The sequence below is a fragment of the Rhipicephalus sanguineus genome, chromosome 8 (assembly GCF_013339695.2).
Source record: "Rhipicephalus sanguineus isolate Rsan-2018 chromosome 8, BIME_Rsan_1.4, whole genome shotgun sequence".
Lineage (NCBI taxonomy): Eukaryota > Metazoa > Arthropoda > Arachnida > Ixodida > Ixodidae > Rhipicephalus > Rhipicephalus sanguineus.
This window is the reverse complement of record NC_051183.1, coordinates 9,570,022-9,589,105: the sequence shown is the minus strand read 5'-3', so window position 1 is coordinate 9,589,105 and position 19,084 is coordinate 9,570,022. Positions and strand designations below refer to the sequence as shown.

Below are 19,084 nucleotides of genomic sequence, written 5' to 3'. Positions count from 1 at the left end.
CCAGCCACGGGTGCTTGCGCCGCCATAGCTGTCAAAGCAATGAGGCACTGTTGTCTGCTAAGGCTCTCAACGCCGCACGCTCGCCGCACCGAAAGTGGCGCTGCGTGCGTCTTTCAAGGCGCCCTCTATAGGTCCCGAACGGAGTGAATATAGGAGCACGTCTGAAAGTGAACCAAACCCGGAATTTCGACATGTCTGTCACGTTTCCTTTCTTTTTTTTTTTTTTTTAAGAGCGAAGCTGTTTAAGGTCACCGTGGTTTGTCTGTCGGAAATAGAAATGACCATCATCGTGAACCGGCACGCGCTCTCTATACATCCCCTTCTTCGTCCTCTTCTGCTAACACGTGCGCCGATTTATCTGGCGTGGCCTGTAGTAACCCTGATGGGTCACCGGCTAGCGCGTGAACTAGCTACCCGCGGCGGTGACCGGTCATCTCAGACGGGACGGGAACGGGGATGCATGGACTTCGAGGATCCATTAATATCATTCCACGAGATCACCTCAGCTCACAAACTAGGGCGCAGGCTCTTCCCCTCTCCACACCCTAAATTACATAAAGCGCAAGCGGATACGACAACTATACAGACAAAAACGTACTACATCACTCCAGCCATGCTAAACAGAATCGATCCAGACTTTTCACCTCACTGTCAGCACTGTAATCGCGAGCACTGCGATTCCGAACATATATGCTCTGGCTGTGCCCCTTTAATTCGGGGTTAGGATTATCGGACAAACCCTCCTGGGAGGCTGCCATGCACAGCATGGCGCTCAACAACCAACTCCTGGCAGTCCAGAGGGCCCGGGACATCGCCGAGAAACTCCAGCGTCCAGCACCTTCCTGGGTGGGCTGAGCTAGCGGGACCTCCAGTCGCGTTCAGCTTCTGCCACTTTTCGACCACAATAAAGTTCTCACTCACTCACTGGGTGAGAGAACGAGTACAGAGAGAAAGAGAATGACAGAGAAAGAGAGAAATTCTTGGCGAAAAAAAAATCTTCACGTGGCGGGATTCGAACCCGCATGCCCTCGACCCGACGGCGAGCGTCATAACCACTCGGCTATCCAGGCACGAGCATAGCTTTCTATAGTATAGTGTAGCAAGGGGGTCGGAAAGGGAAGTGAGCGTGAGAAGGAGAGATGTGACGGTGAGGAGGAGGGGAGAGAGTAAAGCATAGCATAGAAATAATGCGAAAGAGAGAAATGGAGAAAAATGCAGAAAGCATAAGAAAGAGAGAGAATCAAAGAAGGAGAGTGAGAGGTAGAGAGAGAAAAAGATAGAAAGAAGGAGGAAGCAAGCGAGAAATAGAGAGAATGAAAGGGATGAAAGAGGAAGAAGAGAGAATAAATAAATAGAAATAAACAGATAAAAAGAAAGACAGAGAAGAAACAGAGGAAGAAAGAAAGAGAAAATTTGCAAAACTTTACACATATATGTAGTCCTGGCTTCTGTTATTTTTCCAAGTGTAAACTTAGAAAAACAGCAGATCGAAGCCAGGACTACATATATGTGTCCAACAGCTCCGCGTTCTCTTTAGCATTGCACCTCCAGTGGAAGCTATACGCAATCTTTTTTTTTTTTTTAGAAATCACGTGCGGTGTTTTATTTAACTTAACTTAACCCTTTGTATGCCAGCGTCCACATATGTAGACAGAACATATTAGTGAATCATGATTAAACTAGCCAACGCCTTGCCTTTATATCGATTTGAAACGGTGGCATTACTCGGTAATGCCAAAATTTGAAATTTATTTTAAGGCAAGGCGTTGGATAAATTAATCAAAATTCGCTAATATGTTCTGTCCAGATGTGGACGTTGCCATACAAAGGGGATACGAACGCACGAAAAGATGCGAAACCGACGAGATTGTGGCTCGGACGCCACACAACCTGCAGTTGAGGGAAACTGCGCCGGATGGATGTGGAATATAGTATTGCGGTGTTTGAGTAGGCGTGTGTATGAAGTTAGCTCCAGGGTTGTTATTATGGACACTGTCAAATACCGCCATATTGTCTAATTTTGTAATGGCTGAATTTTAAGCCAATCAGAGTTGACGAGTGGACTGGTGGAATTTGACAGCATCGGGGAATTTGACGATGTCCAGAATAGCACCCCACTCCTGCTTTTCGCAGAGCTACATGGAGGGTGCGCATTTGGATGGGCCGAACCTAAAAAAAATTTCACGCAGAATTACTTTGAGAAAGTGCTCTGCGCAATAAAGCAAATAGCCAAATTTTTAAAAAAAGATTAGTACGGTCGCCAAATAACATCGGATGATTGAAAATGAATGGCCCGTATGTCACATTTCGAACAGCCAAACAAAGCTTGTTTCTTTCTTTTTGAGGGGCAGATGGCACACGAAGGATTGCAGTCGCCGCTCCTTTGTTTCTCGTGCAGCAGCATCTCTGCTGGTGACATCGAGACATAGCGCAGTTGCGGGCGTCTTCCTCCAGAAAAGCCTCGCTCCCTACATTTCAGCTATTTGTCTTGCCGCGCTGAAAGCTCTCAGAGGACGGCGCGGAGAGAAAATACAGAGAAAGAAAGGGCTCTTCATCGGATTCACAATCACAGTATACGTGCTTGTTTTATATACGAGAAGGCTGCTGCCCGAAACCTGTATTCGCAGAACGACATTGTTACGGAAGGAAGCAACTTCGCTCCCGGATTTTATTTACGGCCCTTCACGCTTGATCGAACACGTAGTTTCGTCGCGCACCTCTCGTATCTCGGCCACTCCAACCCTTTTCCTTTCTGGAGGAGAGAATGGGGGGGGGGGGGGGGGGATGACACGAAATGATATCTTCCGACCAGTAAGCGTTATGCGAACGTATCTCACGCTTCGGGGCCAGGCTGTCGGGGAGGGGCGGTTCTGTATGTGTGTACGTTGCGTTGTTTCATCCCGGTTGCCGCAGTGCGCCGCCGAGAGAAGACGACGCCCTCCTCCCTCGTACCGGAAAGAGGGCAAGCAACACTGGCCCGCGTCGCCCAACGACGCTGAAACACAGGGGCCAAACGTGCGGCCGAGAAACACCGTAGTACCAAACACCCGAATCACAGCTTTGACCGCCCTCCTTCTCGCCACCCGCAAACGAAAGCAAGCCCCCCCGAAAACATCGCGCCAAGCGGGAAGGCGTGCCGAGGGCGCTGCGATCGATAAAGGAGGAAGGAAAGGGGGCGTGGACACGGGAGGGGAGGTCCTTGCGCGGTATCCGCCCTCCGCGGTTATATAAGGGAGTCGCGTCCCCGAACATTCGCGTCCGTACCGCCGTTAGCGAAGCATGGCGGAAGATCACGGCGGCCCCTTCAGCATCCGACGACTCATCAGCGACGATACCAAGTCCACGAGCGCGACAACGGGAGCGCCCGCGACTTCGACGAGCGCTTCGAGTCGCGAGAAGCCGCCGTTCAGTTACAACGCCCTCATCATGATGGCCATCCGCCAGAGCCCCGAACGACGGCTCACCCTGAACGGCATCTACGAGTTCATCATGGACCGGTTCCCTTACTACCGGGACAACAAGCAGGGCTGGCAGAACTCCATCCGCCACAACCTGAGCCTCAACAAGTGCTTCGTCAAGGTGCCACGCCACTACGACGACCCGGGCAAGGGCAACTACTGGATGCTCGATCCGAGCAGCGACGACGTCTTCATCGGCGGCAGCACGGGCAAGCTACGCAGGCGGTCGGCCGCGCGGGGCAGCCGCCTGCAACTGCACGCTGCTGCGGCAGCCGCCCTCAAGCAACACCAGCACAGGGCTTCCCTGCACGCTGCCATTCAGCCGCATCACCTGGCAACCGCAGCGTGGCCTTCATCATGGCTTCTACGATGTCAGCTGGCCGCTGCGGCCGCCGGTCTTCTCCTGTGGCCACCACCTCCATCAGCGGCAGCCGGATGCTGTGGATTGCCCGTGACCGCCGCTGCTCACCATCACTCCGCGTCGCTTCCCATTCCCGTGGCGTCAACTTCGTCCCCGGTGCAAAACCCCTCTTCATCTACAACGTCCCTGGCACCGTTGTACAGGCCCGTGGCTGTACTCAGCAGGCACAGCTAATGCGTGGGACCGAGCCCTCTTGCGGGAGAGACGACTGGTTTTGTAGGTTGTGATAACAAGCGTGATCCATCCCTACAGTGCACTCCGAGGGAAAGGGAGTTCTCCCCTCCGCGTTGCTTCCGAAAGCAAGATCAAAGGCACCGACCGACACCCCGTCGGCGATTGAAGAAAGGGAGCGCTTTTCGCGCGGTTGACAATGGCCACCGCCCAGGTGACGACTCCATTCGGCGATCGCCTTTTCTTCGAGCGCGTGGACCGCGTGCAAACGCGCCGCTTGTCAAGAGCTCCGCGGCACCGAAGAAAGGGACGAAAAGAGGCGGAGGCCGCCCTGTCACCGCAGCATCGGCCACAAACAGTGTGTGTACACGGTGGGGACAACACGGGGCCAACAAGCCGAAACAAGCCAAAGCCGACATGCGCGCTCCCTTTTACCAGCCCGCCGCCCCTCGATCGGATGCGGGGATCGAGAACCCCGATGCACGTGCGTCTGTTGCTGGTCGATTCGGCGCTTGACTGCGCCTGTTGCGTGTCAAAACACGTGTTCCTCTTTTTTTTTTTTTTTTCCTTTTCTGTTTGAGCTGACTTGACTCTGCCAAAGGTGCGGTTCTTTTTGTTTCGTTTGTGGCTTGTACGTGTACGTGACATAGCTTATGTATAGATGAATGTGTAGATATCTCCCCTCCGTCCCCGATACGCGATATACGCGTTATATGTGACAAAAGGTTTCACACACCACTGACGCGCTTTACGCTGTCGGGCTGAAAGAAAAAAAAATCTTGCTCGTCTGTTGCGGCAGTGAGCCGCACGAAGTCGGTGAACAAGAAACTGCATTGTGCATATATAATGGACCGTGTCTCAGACATCCGCGGATTGTTACATCTGTGCGTTTTGGACCGGGCGGTGAAAAGCTCGTTCACGTATATATGCTGGCTTAGTATTTGATGCGTGTTTCGCAGTTAGGGATCTCCCCACGAGTTATGCATATGCACAAGCAAATAATAATAATAAATAATAGAGAAATAACCTGCGCTGTTGACATGCTTTGTGAAAGCTGCCAAGACCGCCGCTGCCATTGGGATGGGAGCACCGTCTGTTCGTTATACGAGGCCAATTAAGTCCAGACCTGCTGTTCGCTTGCATGTGAACAACGGCCACGTGCGGTCCCGTTTTACGCGCACTTCATGCCTGTCAACTTTTCGCACGTCCTAAATTTTGCGACAAAGTCCCCTGAACCGAGCCGTTACTGTGCGCTGCGTCGGAAGAATGACAGTTATAACAATAAGAGGCAGGAATAGAGCAGAGTGGATTAGAGAACAAACAGGGGTATATGCGAAATTATGCAGCTCACATGGAAAAAGTGGACCTTGGCAGGACACGTAATGCGAAGGATAGATACACGATGGTCGTGACTTGGAGCGACGATACCAAGAGATGGGAAACGTATACCCGCGGATAGCAGAGGGTCAGACGGAGTGACAAAATCCAGGAGTTCGCAGGCATAGAACCAGCTCGCACGAGACTGCGCAAATTGGAGGTCATTGGCAGAGGCCTTCGTCTTGCAGTGGTCATAAAATAGGCCGACAATAATGGTGATTACGTGGCAGCAACGCTGGTCGACAGTGCAGTCGTGAACAATATGAGATTGAAATTACCTTTTTGTAGGCCATTGCGGCTAAACGCAGTTGACAAGCACAAAAGTGTTCAGAACACTAAATACTCAAGCGAAAAGGTATCGCGTGTAATTCTATACGTCACATTCACATCGGTACCTTACAAGTAATCGTTGATTAAACACGAATGTGCCTTCTCATATTGCTCACGACTGTGTACTGTGCCGCCTGTATACGTACACGTTAAACTGCTTGCATGGATGTCGTCTAAGGGGGGCTAAAAGCGGACAACGCCTGTCTTTCTATAACAGTCGTGCAATATGGGTCCTCGTTTCATTAAGGAAGACCTTGGACAGGAACAAGTGAATCCGCTTTCGACATGTGTAGGCCGGCTGTACTTTAAAACTAAAACCAAATTTCTCGCTTTCTGTGTACGTGGCCAATTTCGTGTTTATGCGGTTGATCAATGTCTCAGCTTACGAACCTTTCCTCATCGCTTTGGTGGAGAAAAAATTCGAGGGCCCGAATCTACGTCAAGTGGGAATTGCGACTTTTTGTTCGGGCTTTCCTCCATTCTTATGGAAATAAACTGAAAATTTAAATTGAAATTGAAACCACTTTGTAGTTACAAATTTATGTGAAGCGCCGAAAAGAAACTCAGCCTTAATTGTGCACCTCGTTTTTGTTAACCGTGAGGTTTGCTGCAAAAACTATACCACTGGCAATCAAATACAAAGCCCCTCAGCCAGAATATTTAGTATATAGTAAATGAATTTACGTAACCGTGCATTGCGTACGTCTGCAGCTTCTAATCGCTTTGTGGAGTTTCAAAATCGATCATTTTCAACCAAATTCAGTGGTACATAAATTCAACAGTACCTACACAATATTTATGCAGATACGCATAAACTTAGCGTTTTGGTGCCCCTATAAAAATGTGATTTCCTGGAAGGTTAGATAAGGCGTAATATCGCCAGAACGTCTGACTTCACGAAGATTAGATAAATCTGTATGTGTGTACCATGAGTCCTCTGCATATATGAGTGATTGCAGCGATCCTTCTGATAACGCTTTTGTATGAAACTGTGATGTAAAGCCCCCTTCTTTTCCACCCACAAGAATCATGAAACCCGATACGAAGACGCAAACAGTCTTCGCCTGTACATAGACTAGATCTCTATACTATCTATTAAAGAACAGTCTTTACTTGACATCTGTGTCTCCTCGTTTCTGCAACAGACGCCGTTCACCGTTCGAGCTGTGCTCGTATTTCTAAATGACGTCAGCGGACTTGACGGTAATGAAATTACAGTATTTAAATTGCCGTTCGCCGTAATAAGTAATGCAATGGATTATACTTCGAGCAAATATTCGCAGGTTGTCGGTTCGGATCCCACCGACGGAAAGGGTGCTTTTTCGCCCTTAATTAATTTCAATTTATGTCATAATTTTTGCACTACAGTTGAAAACAACAAATAATATTCCCTGTGCTCTCCATGGTTTAATAACTGTCTAATGAGTTCATTTGGTTGCCACTTCACCATATTGTTTTTGACTAAAATGTAGCATGTCCGCTTCCCTTACGGCATAAAAAATTCACCAAGAAAAAAGAAAGAAAATTAACACAAAGACAGGTTAATGTGGGCCCATATTCACAAAAACGTCTTAACGCTATGAATTTTCGTAAGATAATATTTCAGCCAATCACTACGCAGGACATATCATTAGTGAAGCCGGCTGACCAATGGAAAAACGCACTTACGAACTACATTTTTTTCTGAATTCGGCCCCTGTGTGTCAAACCTCAGTCGTGGGAATGAGGCAAGCCGCGTACGAACGCGAAGCCTTGAATAACGTTGATTTTGCTAACTTTTGTTAATGTAATTTGGTTGCTCTTGAAAAGTAATAGCAACATAATGTCACTACTTTCGGCCAGCTGTAATGTAATTTAGTTAAATTTTTCAGAATCTATAGAAGTAATTAGTAGTGCAAATTAATTACTTTTAAGAGTGACTTTGCCATCTCTGGACCCAAGCGTTATGCGCTGAAGTCCAGCAGAAATCAACTCAGATGTCGGGAACCTGAACTCGAACATTTTTCTATATCGACTCCCGAGTCATCCTCTTTGCACGCTGATTATCCAAAAATAATATTAATCCTGAATTTCGATTAAAAAAAGGTAGTTGTCTGAGACATCTTGATCAAGTATACGGTTTGACCTGTAGAATTGTGTGTTGCCACGTGAAGAACGTTTCAAACACTGTGATGACATGAAAGTTAAGAGTGGATCGGCGTCCCCATGGCAAAGTTAAAGAACCTCAGTTGGTCAATATTAACACTGTGTCCCTCATCATTGTATCTCGGTTATGACAGATAATGACCCAGAATTTGATTTTCAACGCTTCAAACTCATCAACCATGCTGTGTTTACATTATGATGTCAGTGTTTAGGAGAAGAAAACCAGCAATTTTTACAAGACTGCTACTTTGTAAACCGAGATGCTCTGTTGTTTACGCGCGTCCCCCCCCCCTTTTTTTTTATTTTTATTTTTTTTTGTGTGTCGTTTCGTTTCCGCTGTTTTCAATAAATGCTTCTTCTGGCACGTTAACTGAAGTCAGTTGTTTCTTTGCGTTCGTAAAGTATAAACTGGTTATGAAAAGCAAGTTTGTTAAGCTGTGCTGGCTTCGGCTCTCTCTCTCTCTCTCTCTCTCTCTCTCTCTCTCTCTCTCTCTATATATATATATATATATATATATATATATATATATATATATATATATATATATATAATATATATATATATATATAGTATATATGCAGATAATCTAACTCGACAGAAATCTACATAGTAGCGACCGTTCCATAAATATTTTCGAGAGCTCGTGTGCTTTTGTTTAGGAGCACGTTAAAAACCACCTGTGTGTGCTGTGTCGGTAGCCGTAGTCTTGTTTTAATAATGACTCATCGTGTCCAGGGGCTTAGGCAGAAACTTTTTTGGGGGGGGAGGGGGGGGGGGGCACACCTCCTCGATCTGAAGTGGGGGCCGGGTAGGCAGGTGTGGTCGAGTGTCATTTTGTGCTCTTATGCCATGGCAAAAAAAAAAAAAAAAAAAAAAACTCTTCCCTGGCTACGCCACTGATCGTGTCTTCTAAACTCTCCAAAGCTATATTGATGCATTTGTGCATTGGCCCCTTCAAAAGAGAAGTTGGGATATATTTGGTTGTGCATGTTTACGAAGTGCAGAAAGAGCGCGTACGACTGAGTATGAATGCACTACGTGCGTTGACGTTAGTCACGTGGTGTCTTTCCTGTACTTTGTCCGTGTTGTTAGGCGCGCGCTGTTTCTCTACCTCATAAATCTGGCCCCCTTAATGCATGGGAGCTGTCTTGAGCAAGTTTGTCCCGGAAGCTGTCTCAGTTTAACGTGTCTATACTCAAATAAAAGAAAAACAAGAAAAAGTGGAGCACGAGACAGCTTATTTATACTTGAAACTTTACATGCGGTCCAAAAAAATGTTATAAAAAACGCGACATCACTGTTCTAGCGTAATGATTGGGAAGGAATATAAGCGGCAAATACAGAAAGGTTAACCAATGTAGACTTTAGCTGAGCTCTGTATACATATGAGGAGGTAGGGTCTGAGAGTTACAGCATGGTCATAAGCAGTGCCTAAATGTCTGGTTCCATCGAAGAGGCGTCTCTAGTGATTCGAGCAAAGGTGGAGAGGGAAATAAAGAAGGTGAGAGAAAGAGAGGCCGATAGCTTGTTTCACACATCGTTTTATGGGCGAAATAGTCTTTAAAGGGGTCATGAACCACTTTTCCAAGTAATGATCTAATGGCCTCAGTATCGGAGTGTACTGCCTCCCGAATCGATTGCCGCAAAAATTTCTCGAATCCGTCAAGAATCAGCGGAGTTACGGGGGTTTGGCGCACGCTCCCAGCGCTTTCTCTCTTTTCTCGTGCCGACGAGCGCACTCGAAGCTAGACAGGGAGGGATGGCATGGGGGAAAGAAGTTACGCCAGCGCGCGTCATGAAACGCGATCGCTCTCCCGCTGTGATTCGCTTGCGCGAGTGCGGCTACCGTGTACTGAGGAGTGCGGCGCCGGCAAGTGGTGGCACCCCGCGGCAAGAAGCGCATCTGATCCGAACGCCGCTCTCGATTTACGTCGGCTATCGGCCAATAAGCATGCTATGTCTCTTGCGACGTACAGCGGACAGACGCCCCGCCCACCGACGAGAGTGAGAACCGGCCTCTCTTTGAAAAGAGGGTGCCTGGGGAAACGGCAACTTCGCGCTCCGCTTGTGGCCATTACGCGGCGCGCACGACTGTAATATTTGGCAGAGCAGTTCATAGCCGTGTCAGCTTTCCGCAGGATGTGTTTTTTCAATCAGCCCAAGGGGTGCTTCATGACCCCTTTAAAGGTGGTTCCTCAATTTATATGAGGCAGACATGAAACGAGAGATCCCCACACTCTGCCGGTGTGCTTGGCCGTTATCTGACCTAAAACTGCTCACAGTGAAACGAAGCGTCGGCACTTGTAACGTACGTAATATTAGCAAGAACCATTGTTTTATAGTAATGATGACGTCAAGGACAATATATAACATTTCGGAACACTTTCGACGGTCTGATGCGACGGAGACTAAAACTCAGTAAATCTAAAAAAGATTTTTGCATGAAATGCGCTTTAATTGCACTTTATACAAACAACGCGAGTCTTAATTAGCGTACCGATCTGTGTAACATCGGTTCATGGCGGTACATTAACCGAAACTTATATTATGCTGAAACATAACGCTACATTCTACAGCAAAGGGGATCTCAGATGCCTTGTCAGTACTGGTGGTGTACGTGAGACCCCACGAGGTCCCCCTTAATTTAAGCACTAGATAAACCCTGGTTTTGCGGCCACAACATGACGTGGCCATCAAGCTTGGCGTCCGAGTCACATTCTCGGCGACATGCGCTCCCAGTACCCGAGAACGAAAGCACGTACGTGTGAAGAAAAAGACGAAAAGTACACCAGATTCAGTTGGACTTGTTCGTATTTCAGATGACCCGTATATATACGCATATATGTATACATTGAACTGTCAGGCACCAGCATCGTTGTTTGGCCCCTCTGTCCCTTCGTGTTTTTTGGAGCAACCGATTCAGTCATGCAGGAAGATGACACGTACACAAGAGTCATGCTTTTGGGAAGCACACGGGGTAACGTTCCCAGCCATCTTAGACACGCTTTCCAAGGGGAACGCGTTCTAAGACGGCTTATTCAACCGCACCCGCGGCCTTTCTGTTATGTTTGGTGGGGTGACGTGCTTTGGTGTTCTACTTTGGTGTCGTGCTGCGTGCTCCCATCTGGCATGTGTTCCTTTCGCGTGCTGCTGAGTATGCCGTCAAGGCAACCGGTGGGCGTGTCCCCCAGACGCCTTCCCTCTCTCTCTTGTGCACAGCGCAGGAAGGACAAAGGCGTCGCCGCCGCCCTTGCAAGAAGCCGCCGCGGTTAAGCGCCGTATCGAACCGAGGGGCTTTCGGGCTCCCTGCACGCGGCTCCTTTGACACGCTAGTACGGTGCAGTAACGCTAGCCTGCCTGGAGACATCGGTGCTTGGTTTCCGCTACATGAACGTATACATCAGTCGCGTAAAGCCAGGGGGTGGCTTTTGTACGCGCACACTTACAAGCACACGCACGAACATGCATAAAGGGCGGTCGCATCCCCCCGAAAAAAAAATGTCTGGCACGACATCTCCCCAGATATACGTGATGGCTTATTTATTTTGTTTATTTATTTATTTTTATTTGTTTAATGTATTTATACTGTCGATCCCGTCAGGGATCATTACAGGGAGGGCATGTTCACACATAACAATACAAATAGCAAAAAATTAGATTACACAAAAACATAGGCAGTTAGCAAAGACAAACAACGAAACGCAATCAGTTACATCGTAACTATAATACATGGGAAAAATAACACATCGAAAAAGTGAAGCGTGATCAAAATCATACTTAACTTTATAATCGAAGCAAAGTCATGGCCATGTTGAGTTTCTTCTTTTGTTGTTTTGTTTTGTTTCGTTCTAAGCGCATATAGCATTTATTGCCTCTGTCGTCCGTACTGTGCTGCTTTCACCGTCGTCGGCAAAGGCGCCTCCTCAAATAGTGCGAGTGACTTGCATGCGAGGTGCTCATCGAAGCACACGTGTAGTTTTATTTTTTAATGCATGGTGCTTAGCAGATATAGCGGGTCTTTACATGGCGCCGGCTATACTCCTTTTCACATAAAATGCGAGATGTGGAAGGTCCGCAAGACGTGGGGAAAATCAGATAAAATCGCACTTAAATACATTTCCTCTAAATCAAACACTCAGTACAGGCCCCGGCGCTGTTATCTGCAGAATCACCATATATAGACAACATATCCTCACTGCAGCAAATATACGCTCCACGATATCGGAAGTGAATGCCTGCCTTGTATATAGTGTTCGGCTAGTTCTCTGACATTGACGATCATTGTCGATTTTTACTTACCTTCTTTTTTCTTTAGCAACTAACGATCATATTTCTAATAATGAAAACATAACTTACAATTTAAGAATTTTGTTTACCCTGTTCATGGGCTATATCCCCCAGCGTGGGTGCGTGCCACGACTAAGGATCTACTCTACTGCTTTACGAGCGTGCGTTTCTTCTTTGCATACTCGAAAAAAAAAAAAAATGAACTAGCGTGAAGACGACGGAGAACACAAAGAAAAAGAAGAAATACACGGGACAGCGCTTGTCCTGTGTCTTTCTTCTGTGTGTGCTGTCCCCGTGCAAGACAGTGTGCACAGTGACTCATTGTGCCATGCCATAGTCATCTGTCATCATACCTCCCTCTTTCTCTTCCTTTTCCCGTTACCCCCGTGAGGAGTAGCCCGCTTTCCAGGGCGACCTCTCCTCCTTCTTGTCATTAAAACATCTTCTTCTTCTTCTTACGCCAAACGTCCCAAACATTGCGCTCGACCCTCTCCAATTGTATTGTAAAAAATTGTGGACGCTCATATCAGTACACTATTTTCCCTCGGAAAGTATTTTTAGAAAACAATTTTTTTGTCTATTACAGTGATTTGAATTTTGCCGTATTGGGTGAAACATAGGTTGCGAAAAAATACCCTAAAAATACAATACTTCACAGAACGCCTTAAATATCTGCTATTTGCTTGAAAAGGAATGGCACTATCTTATTATCGCCCATTGACGACCACTACTTTGTCTCAAGATGTGCTTTGTGCTGAAGCAATGCAGCAATTCTGCGCCCATTTTGATTATTTTTTAAAATTCTACGAATACTACAGACACAATAGGACTACATCACCTGGCTGGATAGTTGGCAGTAAGCGTGTCAAAAAAGTATTGAAGTCGATGACCGAGTAGTTTAGAAGTGGAAGGGGCGCAACATTGAAAAGTGTGTGAAATGCCTCACGTTCAGGCACACGTAGAGTGGTGATGCGGTTCAAGTAAAAATGCACGCTTGGTCTCGTTTGGAAGAGTAAACAAGGGAGATTTATTTGTGAAAGTTTAATCAGGGTGACTTTTGTTTTAAGCGAGAAACAAAAATTTATATTGAACGTTCGCGGCGTGCCTGGGCGTGGGCCCGTAAGTCCGCTTCACTGCGTCGCCACGCTTCCTTGGGGCAACAGAAATATGCGGCGTCCACGCTAGTGCCAAGATCGTGTGCTGCTGTGAGTTTTCACATTGCTGAAAACTTGCAAACAGTGTATATGGCTGGCAGAAAGTTTCGGAGGGGCACTAAAGGCTGCCGCGAAGGCTCGGAGCTGAGCACTATTCATTGCCACGTCACTCACTACATGCGCAAGTACGACAGACGCAGAACTTGGGTTGTGTGCCCGGTTTTCGATCTCTGCTGAGGTTGCAGTTCTTACTTCCGCTGCCGACGTATGGTCTTCGCCACTTGAAATTCCTGTCTTGCTGAGTAGGAGGTGAGCCCGGCATTAACACTGGTCAGTGATGATGGCACGAAATGGTGAAACGTGCGCGCACCTTTGAGGGAGATTGTAGACTCAAACCTTGCTGAGAGCTCTACTTTCTTCCACGCTGCATGCGATGCCTTCAGCTTGGTAATCGCTTTGCGATTACTAAGCTCTCCATGCTCTCCATGTAAAATCACATGCTCTCCATGTAAAATATGACACGATAGCAGTATACTCACCGTTCTCAATGTTTATCTTACGCGCTGCCAAGGGATGCGGCCGAAAGACGAACCGCGAATGCCGCGTGCTCGCTCGGCGGCGCGATCACCGCGGAGCAAAGTTCACCTCTGCCGAAGATCCGAGCATAAGAATACGAAGCACCATTCGGCTCCGAGGCACGAATGGCGCGAGTCAGCGTTCAAGCGAGCTGCCCATAAACAAGAACTATAAGTCTATTCCCGGTGTCTGTTAGGCACTTTCATTATATAATAATATATTTTAAACGAACCATCACTCGTTTTCCCTGACACTTCGTCGGCGGCACTGCGGAAAGCCGAAGAATGCGTGTCAAAACGAGAAAACTCACAGCAGCACACGATCTTGGCACTAGCGTGGACGCCGCATATTTAGAACTGTTGCCCCAAAGAAGCGTGGCAACGCAGTGAAGCGGACTTACGGGCCCACACCCAGGCACGCCGCGAACGCTCAAGATAAATTTTTGTTTCTCGCTTAAAACAAAAATCACTCCGATTAAACTTTCACAAATAAATCTCCTTGTTTACTCTTCCAAACGAGACCAAGTGTGCATTTTTACTTGAACCGCATCACCACTGTACGTGTGCCTGAACGTGGGGCATTTCACACATTTTTCGATGGTCGCGCCCCTTCCACTTCGAAACTACTCGGTCATCGACTTCAATACTTTTTGACGCGCTTACTGCCAACTATCCAGCCATGTGGATGTAGTCCTATTGTGTCTGTAGTATTCGTAGAATTTTTAAAAAATAATCAAAATGGGCGCAGAATTGCTGCATTACTTCAGCACAAAGCATATCTTGAGACAAAGTAGTGGTCGTCAATGGGCGATAATAAGATAGTGTCATTCCTTTTCCAGCAAATGGCAGATTTTTAAGGCGTTCTGTGAAATATTGTATTTTTAGAGTATTTTTTCGCAACCTATGTTTCACCCACTACGGCAAAATTCAAATCACTGTAATAGACAAAAAAAAATTTTTTTCCAGAAAATACTTTCCGAGGGCAAGTAGTGTACTGATATCAACGTGCCACAAAGTTTTTACAATACAATTGGAGAGGGTCGAGCGCAATGTTTGGGACGTTTGGCGTGGAATGACCCTCTTCTTCTGTGTATTCTCCGTCGTCTTCACGGTGTGTGTGTGTGTGTGTGTGTGTGTGTGTGTGTGTGTGTGTGTGTGTGTGTGTGTGTGTGTGTGTGTGTGTGTGTGTGTTTTCTTCCAAGTATGGATCGATTCCAACTCGCCCATCTTTCTAGCTTACTGCAATTTGTCTCTCCTTTATTCTTATGCTCGAAATTCAGATGAAAAAGCATCTGAGATTCTACCTTTTTACTGTTTATTTATTTATTTATTTATTTATTTATTTATTTATTTATTTATTTATTTATTTATTTATTTATTTATTTATTTGCATATGCTGCAATCCAGAAATGGGCTTTTCGCAGGGTGGGGATGCATCTATAGTTTGACTGATTCGGCAAATACAAAAATATACAGCTCCAGAATTGCAAGGGAATTAGGATCGAATGCAAGCACGTCAGGTACAAAGAAGCAAAAACACTTATCGATATGAGACATAAACATATTTACGGAAGGTTATAATACCGCGCCATTTCATGGTTGTTCATGCAGTTTTGTCCTAGGAAATAAGGAGCATAAGGCAAAAGCAGTGATATGTTGTGGGCGTCTGTTGGTAACGTGTGATGTGCATCTAATCATAGGCCCGCGCATGGGGAGGGGAGGGGAGGGGGGCAGACAGAGGAGCCTCCCTCCCCCCTAATCATCTAAAGGGGGGCGTCAATTCTGTCCGATATCTCTACTCAGTCGGACCATGTTTTGCGACGATAATGGCGACCCCTGATAAGCTGCGTTCAAAAGAACTGCTTACTTCCCACTTTTACCTCCGGGAACCAATGAGAGGCTGCTGTGAGAAGCATGTCATCGCTTCATTTTCCCGTCCATTGTTTCGGGCTCGACTAAAGTTACTGTATATATGCTACCTTTAGGTAGCAGAGTCGCGCATAGGCCCGGCTAGCAACCACAGCTATGCGGTGAAGTCGCGCTCCGTTTTTGCAGGCCACATACCTACCGTCTCGCTAATTAACCTGTCCGGCGTGTCGAAGACCGGCGATAAACATTGGCTGTCGATGACTAGTGTTAATTCAGTTCGCTGCAGCGGCGGCGTGGAGAAATACAAAAGTAGGCCCGAGCGTCAGCTTCTCCGCAATGCAGGGTTGCTAGCGGCGTTTGGAAGACAGATGCGGAACTCTGCTACCTAAAGGTAGCATATACGGTAACTCTATATAGGCTCAACCAACAGGTGTACGTGTCCCCCTAACGGAGAACCCTGCGCACGCCTGCGCTTCTAATTTCTCCTCAATACATAGCAGCGCGTAATGAAAATACTTGCTCTGGCCGAAGTGCATGTATATGTCGGCACTACCGAAAACACGATAGAATTTGTATGTGTGTGCGTGATTCGCAAGCGATGCTCTTCTTCACTGCATATGTCTCGTAATTACTGCACGCCGCTGCACGGTTTTAGTTCCGCGCACCGATCACTGATTTTCTTCCTCTTTCGCTACCACGAAACATGCCTGAGGGCTGCGCGAAGACTGTGCCTCTCGTTGCCATGGCAGCCGCTTCCCGATTGGCTAGAATTTCGAAGCTGCGCGCGACGATTCCGCGACTTCGGCCCCGCCTTGCGAAGCGGTGCATCCATGCATGCGGTGGAAGAGACGGGGTCGCTTTTTTTTTTTTCTCCTTACCAGCCGCTGATCCAACATCGATGATGTGGTTGTACGGCAGGAGACGACGGAAGAAAGGGGTGCTCGTTTTATGCTGTATATATACATATATGTAGTGTAGCGTCGTGGTGAAAAGTGAATTCTCGGACATCCCGCGGTCAAAACACGTACTATATCGCGATGGTAAGAAACGCGAACAGCGGAAAGCGTGGCTTTCGGCCCAGTCGAACTCCGACATGCCTTGAGTGTCGCTAGGCGAATCTGTGCTAGGGCTAGAATCTTTCTCTGGCTAGCGTTATCGCACCGCGTGTGTGTTCCGAGCGCCAACCATCTATGGCACATGTTAAAGCACACGCGGTGCGATAGTCGGAGCAAGATTGTAGATGGCAGCTGCACACCTTCAGTAAGCAGATATCGAGTATATCGCAACGCAGCATTTGCTGAGAAACTCCTCGGAAGCTGCCAGCCTTGGTCTTTATTAAGCGCGGTCTCTCTAAACATGCTGTATTTGCGGTATTTGAGGCAAGCCGAGAAGTCATATGTGCTCATATAGGAAATATCCCAAATATAAACGCCAGTTTTGCGATAGCCACACCCAATATGTGCTCTACGAAATACGTAAACTTTTAATTGAGTATTTTTTGGCAAAGTGGAATCGTTGTCCTAAAAACTTATTAAATTACCAAGAGCTCCGACAGGTGGACCGGCCTTCGTCAGGGTTTAAGAGAACGGTCGAAGACCGGTTCGCCTGACAAAGGCCGTTCCACCTGTCGACGCTATTGGTAATTAAATTAAAGGGATTACGTAAGGCTTTGTTAATTCCGCAAAACCGCTAATGTGTATTCGAGTCGTAGATGCAAACTTGTTTTCTTTTTTATTCTATGTACGACGTAAAATGAAGTTACTAAGATGCGAAGGAGCTTCGTTCTGCGTAGATTCCAAAAGAGCGTGCTGCTGCCCCCCCCCCCCCCTTTTTTTTTAACAGCGAATCGTTCCTTGTCCGGCGCACCAAAAAACTATCGGGTATGTGCCACAGTAATTGGGTAAATCCCACTACTCACCACTGGCCCACTAAAAATGAAAAAGGCAACAGTTAGCCCAACAAATGGCTGCGAAGCGACAGCGGCCCCGAAGCGATGGAAGGCACACCAACGACGACGTGTCCGTAGATCTGGTACGACAGCTTGGTTTCAGCGCGAGTTTGTGTCTCTAGAATTTAGACATCCGTGTCGTGTCTGTGACTGTGGATGGTTTAACTCGAACCTCCCTGCGCTTGGAAGCAACGTAGAAACAACCTAGCATCACCGAGCTAAAGCTTAGCAACGACCCAACCTATAGAAACAACCTGCAGGCCTAGAAACAAGCTAGAATTAGCCATATTAGTTTTCAAAATCGTCCAGTTTCGCTGTTTCAAGCCTTGCGCGGCTTAGGGCGAGCTTCGCCCTTCTTTGTATTTTTTTTTTTTTTTGCATTATACAGTTACGCAAAGTTATGCGCTTTTATTTATTAACGTCCAACAGAACTACAACTATATATATACTTATACAAATACGCGTTTGACTTTCGTGTTCTGTGACCGACTCCTGTGAAAACCGTTATCTTCCTTAGGTTGCAGAGCCGGAATATTTGCGCAGAACTCTCGCTCGTAAATATGTAACAATCTCGGAGTCCACGGTTTCCTCCCGAACGACGCGGGGGCGATGCATCTGCATTGACGGACGCAACGACATTGTGTCCGTGCCTCTCTTGGTGGGTCCGCGGCTGACGCATACCGGAGGGCCCCGTCACTTGGGCCGTTGTATTCGCTGCTGCTCCCCTGATGGCCTGAATTAACGGCGACGCCGTAAGTGACGCGTCCCTCGGTGGTCAATTGGCTGACCCGCTCCCACCGTGAGGAGGGTGCACGGCGAATGCGTGCAACAACAGCCAATTGGTTACGCCTCGTGGGCCCGTGGCCAAAGTGGACTTCCGTTCGGTTGCGGTACACACGATTCGTTTGCCGGCTCTAACGCGTTTATGCGGCGATGTTATCGGCGTACACTATAACGTGACGATTGAATGTTTTTCTTTAGTTAGACCTGCAATTCGGTTCATCATAAGCAAATTATTGTTCCAAAATATTTCTCCCAATGACCATTACAGTAGTCATAAAGTTAAAACTATCTAAATAAAAACAGCGCTACTCTGCACACGGACAAGAGGAGAACACACGAGGACGGGCGGTGACTGCCAACAAAGCTTTTATTGCGCGTGCACAAATATGTATACCTTATGGAAAGGGAGGCGGAGTGAAAAGGAAGATAGTTGCAAATGCACGTGGTTCTGATGATTAAGAAACAGATGCGTACATCATTAAGATTGCTGGAGGTAGCTGAATTCCTGGTCAGATGGGGCACTAACACATGCACTTCGAGCCTGTGCGCGTCATTGTAGAAGTTT

General features: G+C 47.2%; 2 protein-coding genes across 2 annotated transcripts in view; one reads left to right on the top strand and one right to left on the bottom strand.

The window, feature by feature from the left end:
* LOC119401312 (proteasome subunit alpha type-1) overlaps positions 1-19,084 on the bottom strand; it is a 258,901-nt gene that overhangs the window by 225,909 nt on the left and 13,908 nt on the right. The gene's annotated exons all lie outside the window — the stretch shown is intronic.
* Positions 3,205-6,853, top strand: LOC119401308 (fork head domain transcription factor slp2). The gene has a single exon (XM_037668003.2). It carries the CDS (start codon positions 3,280-3,282, stop codon positions 4,051-4,053), a length of 774 nt encoding a protein of 257 aa, XP_037523931.2. The 5' UTR covers positions 3,205-3,279; the 3' UTR covers positions 4,054-6,853.

Excerpts from the sequence above, each read along its gene's own strand:
- LOC119401308 (XM_037668003.2), top strand. The coding sequence starts at position 3,280 with ATGGCGGAAGATCACGGCGGCCCCTTCAGCATCCGACGACTCATCAGC.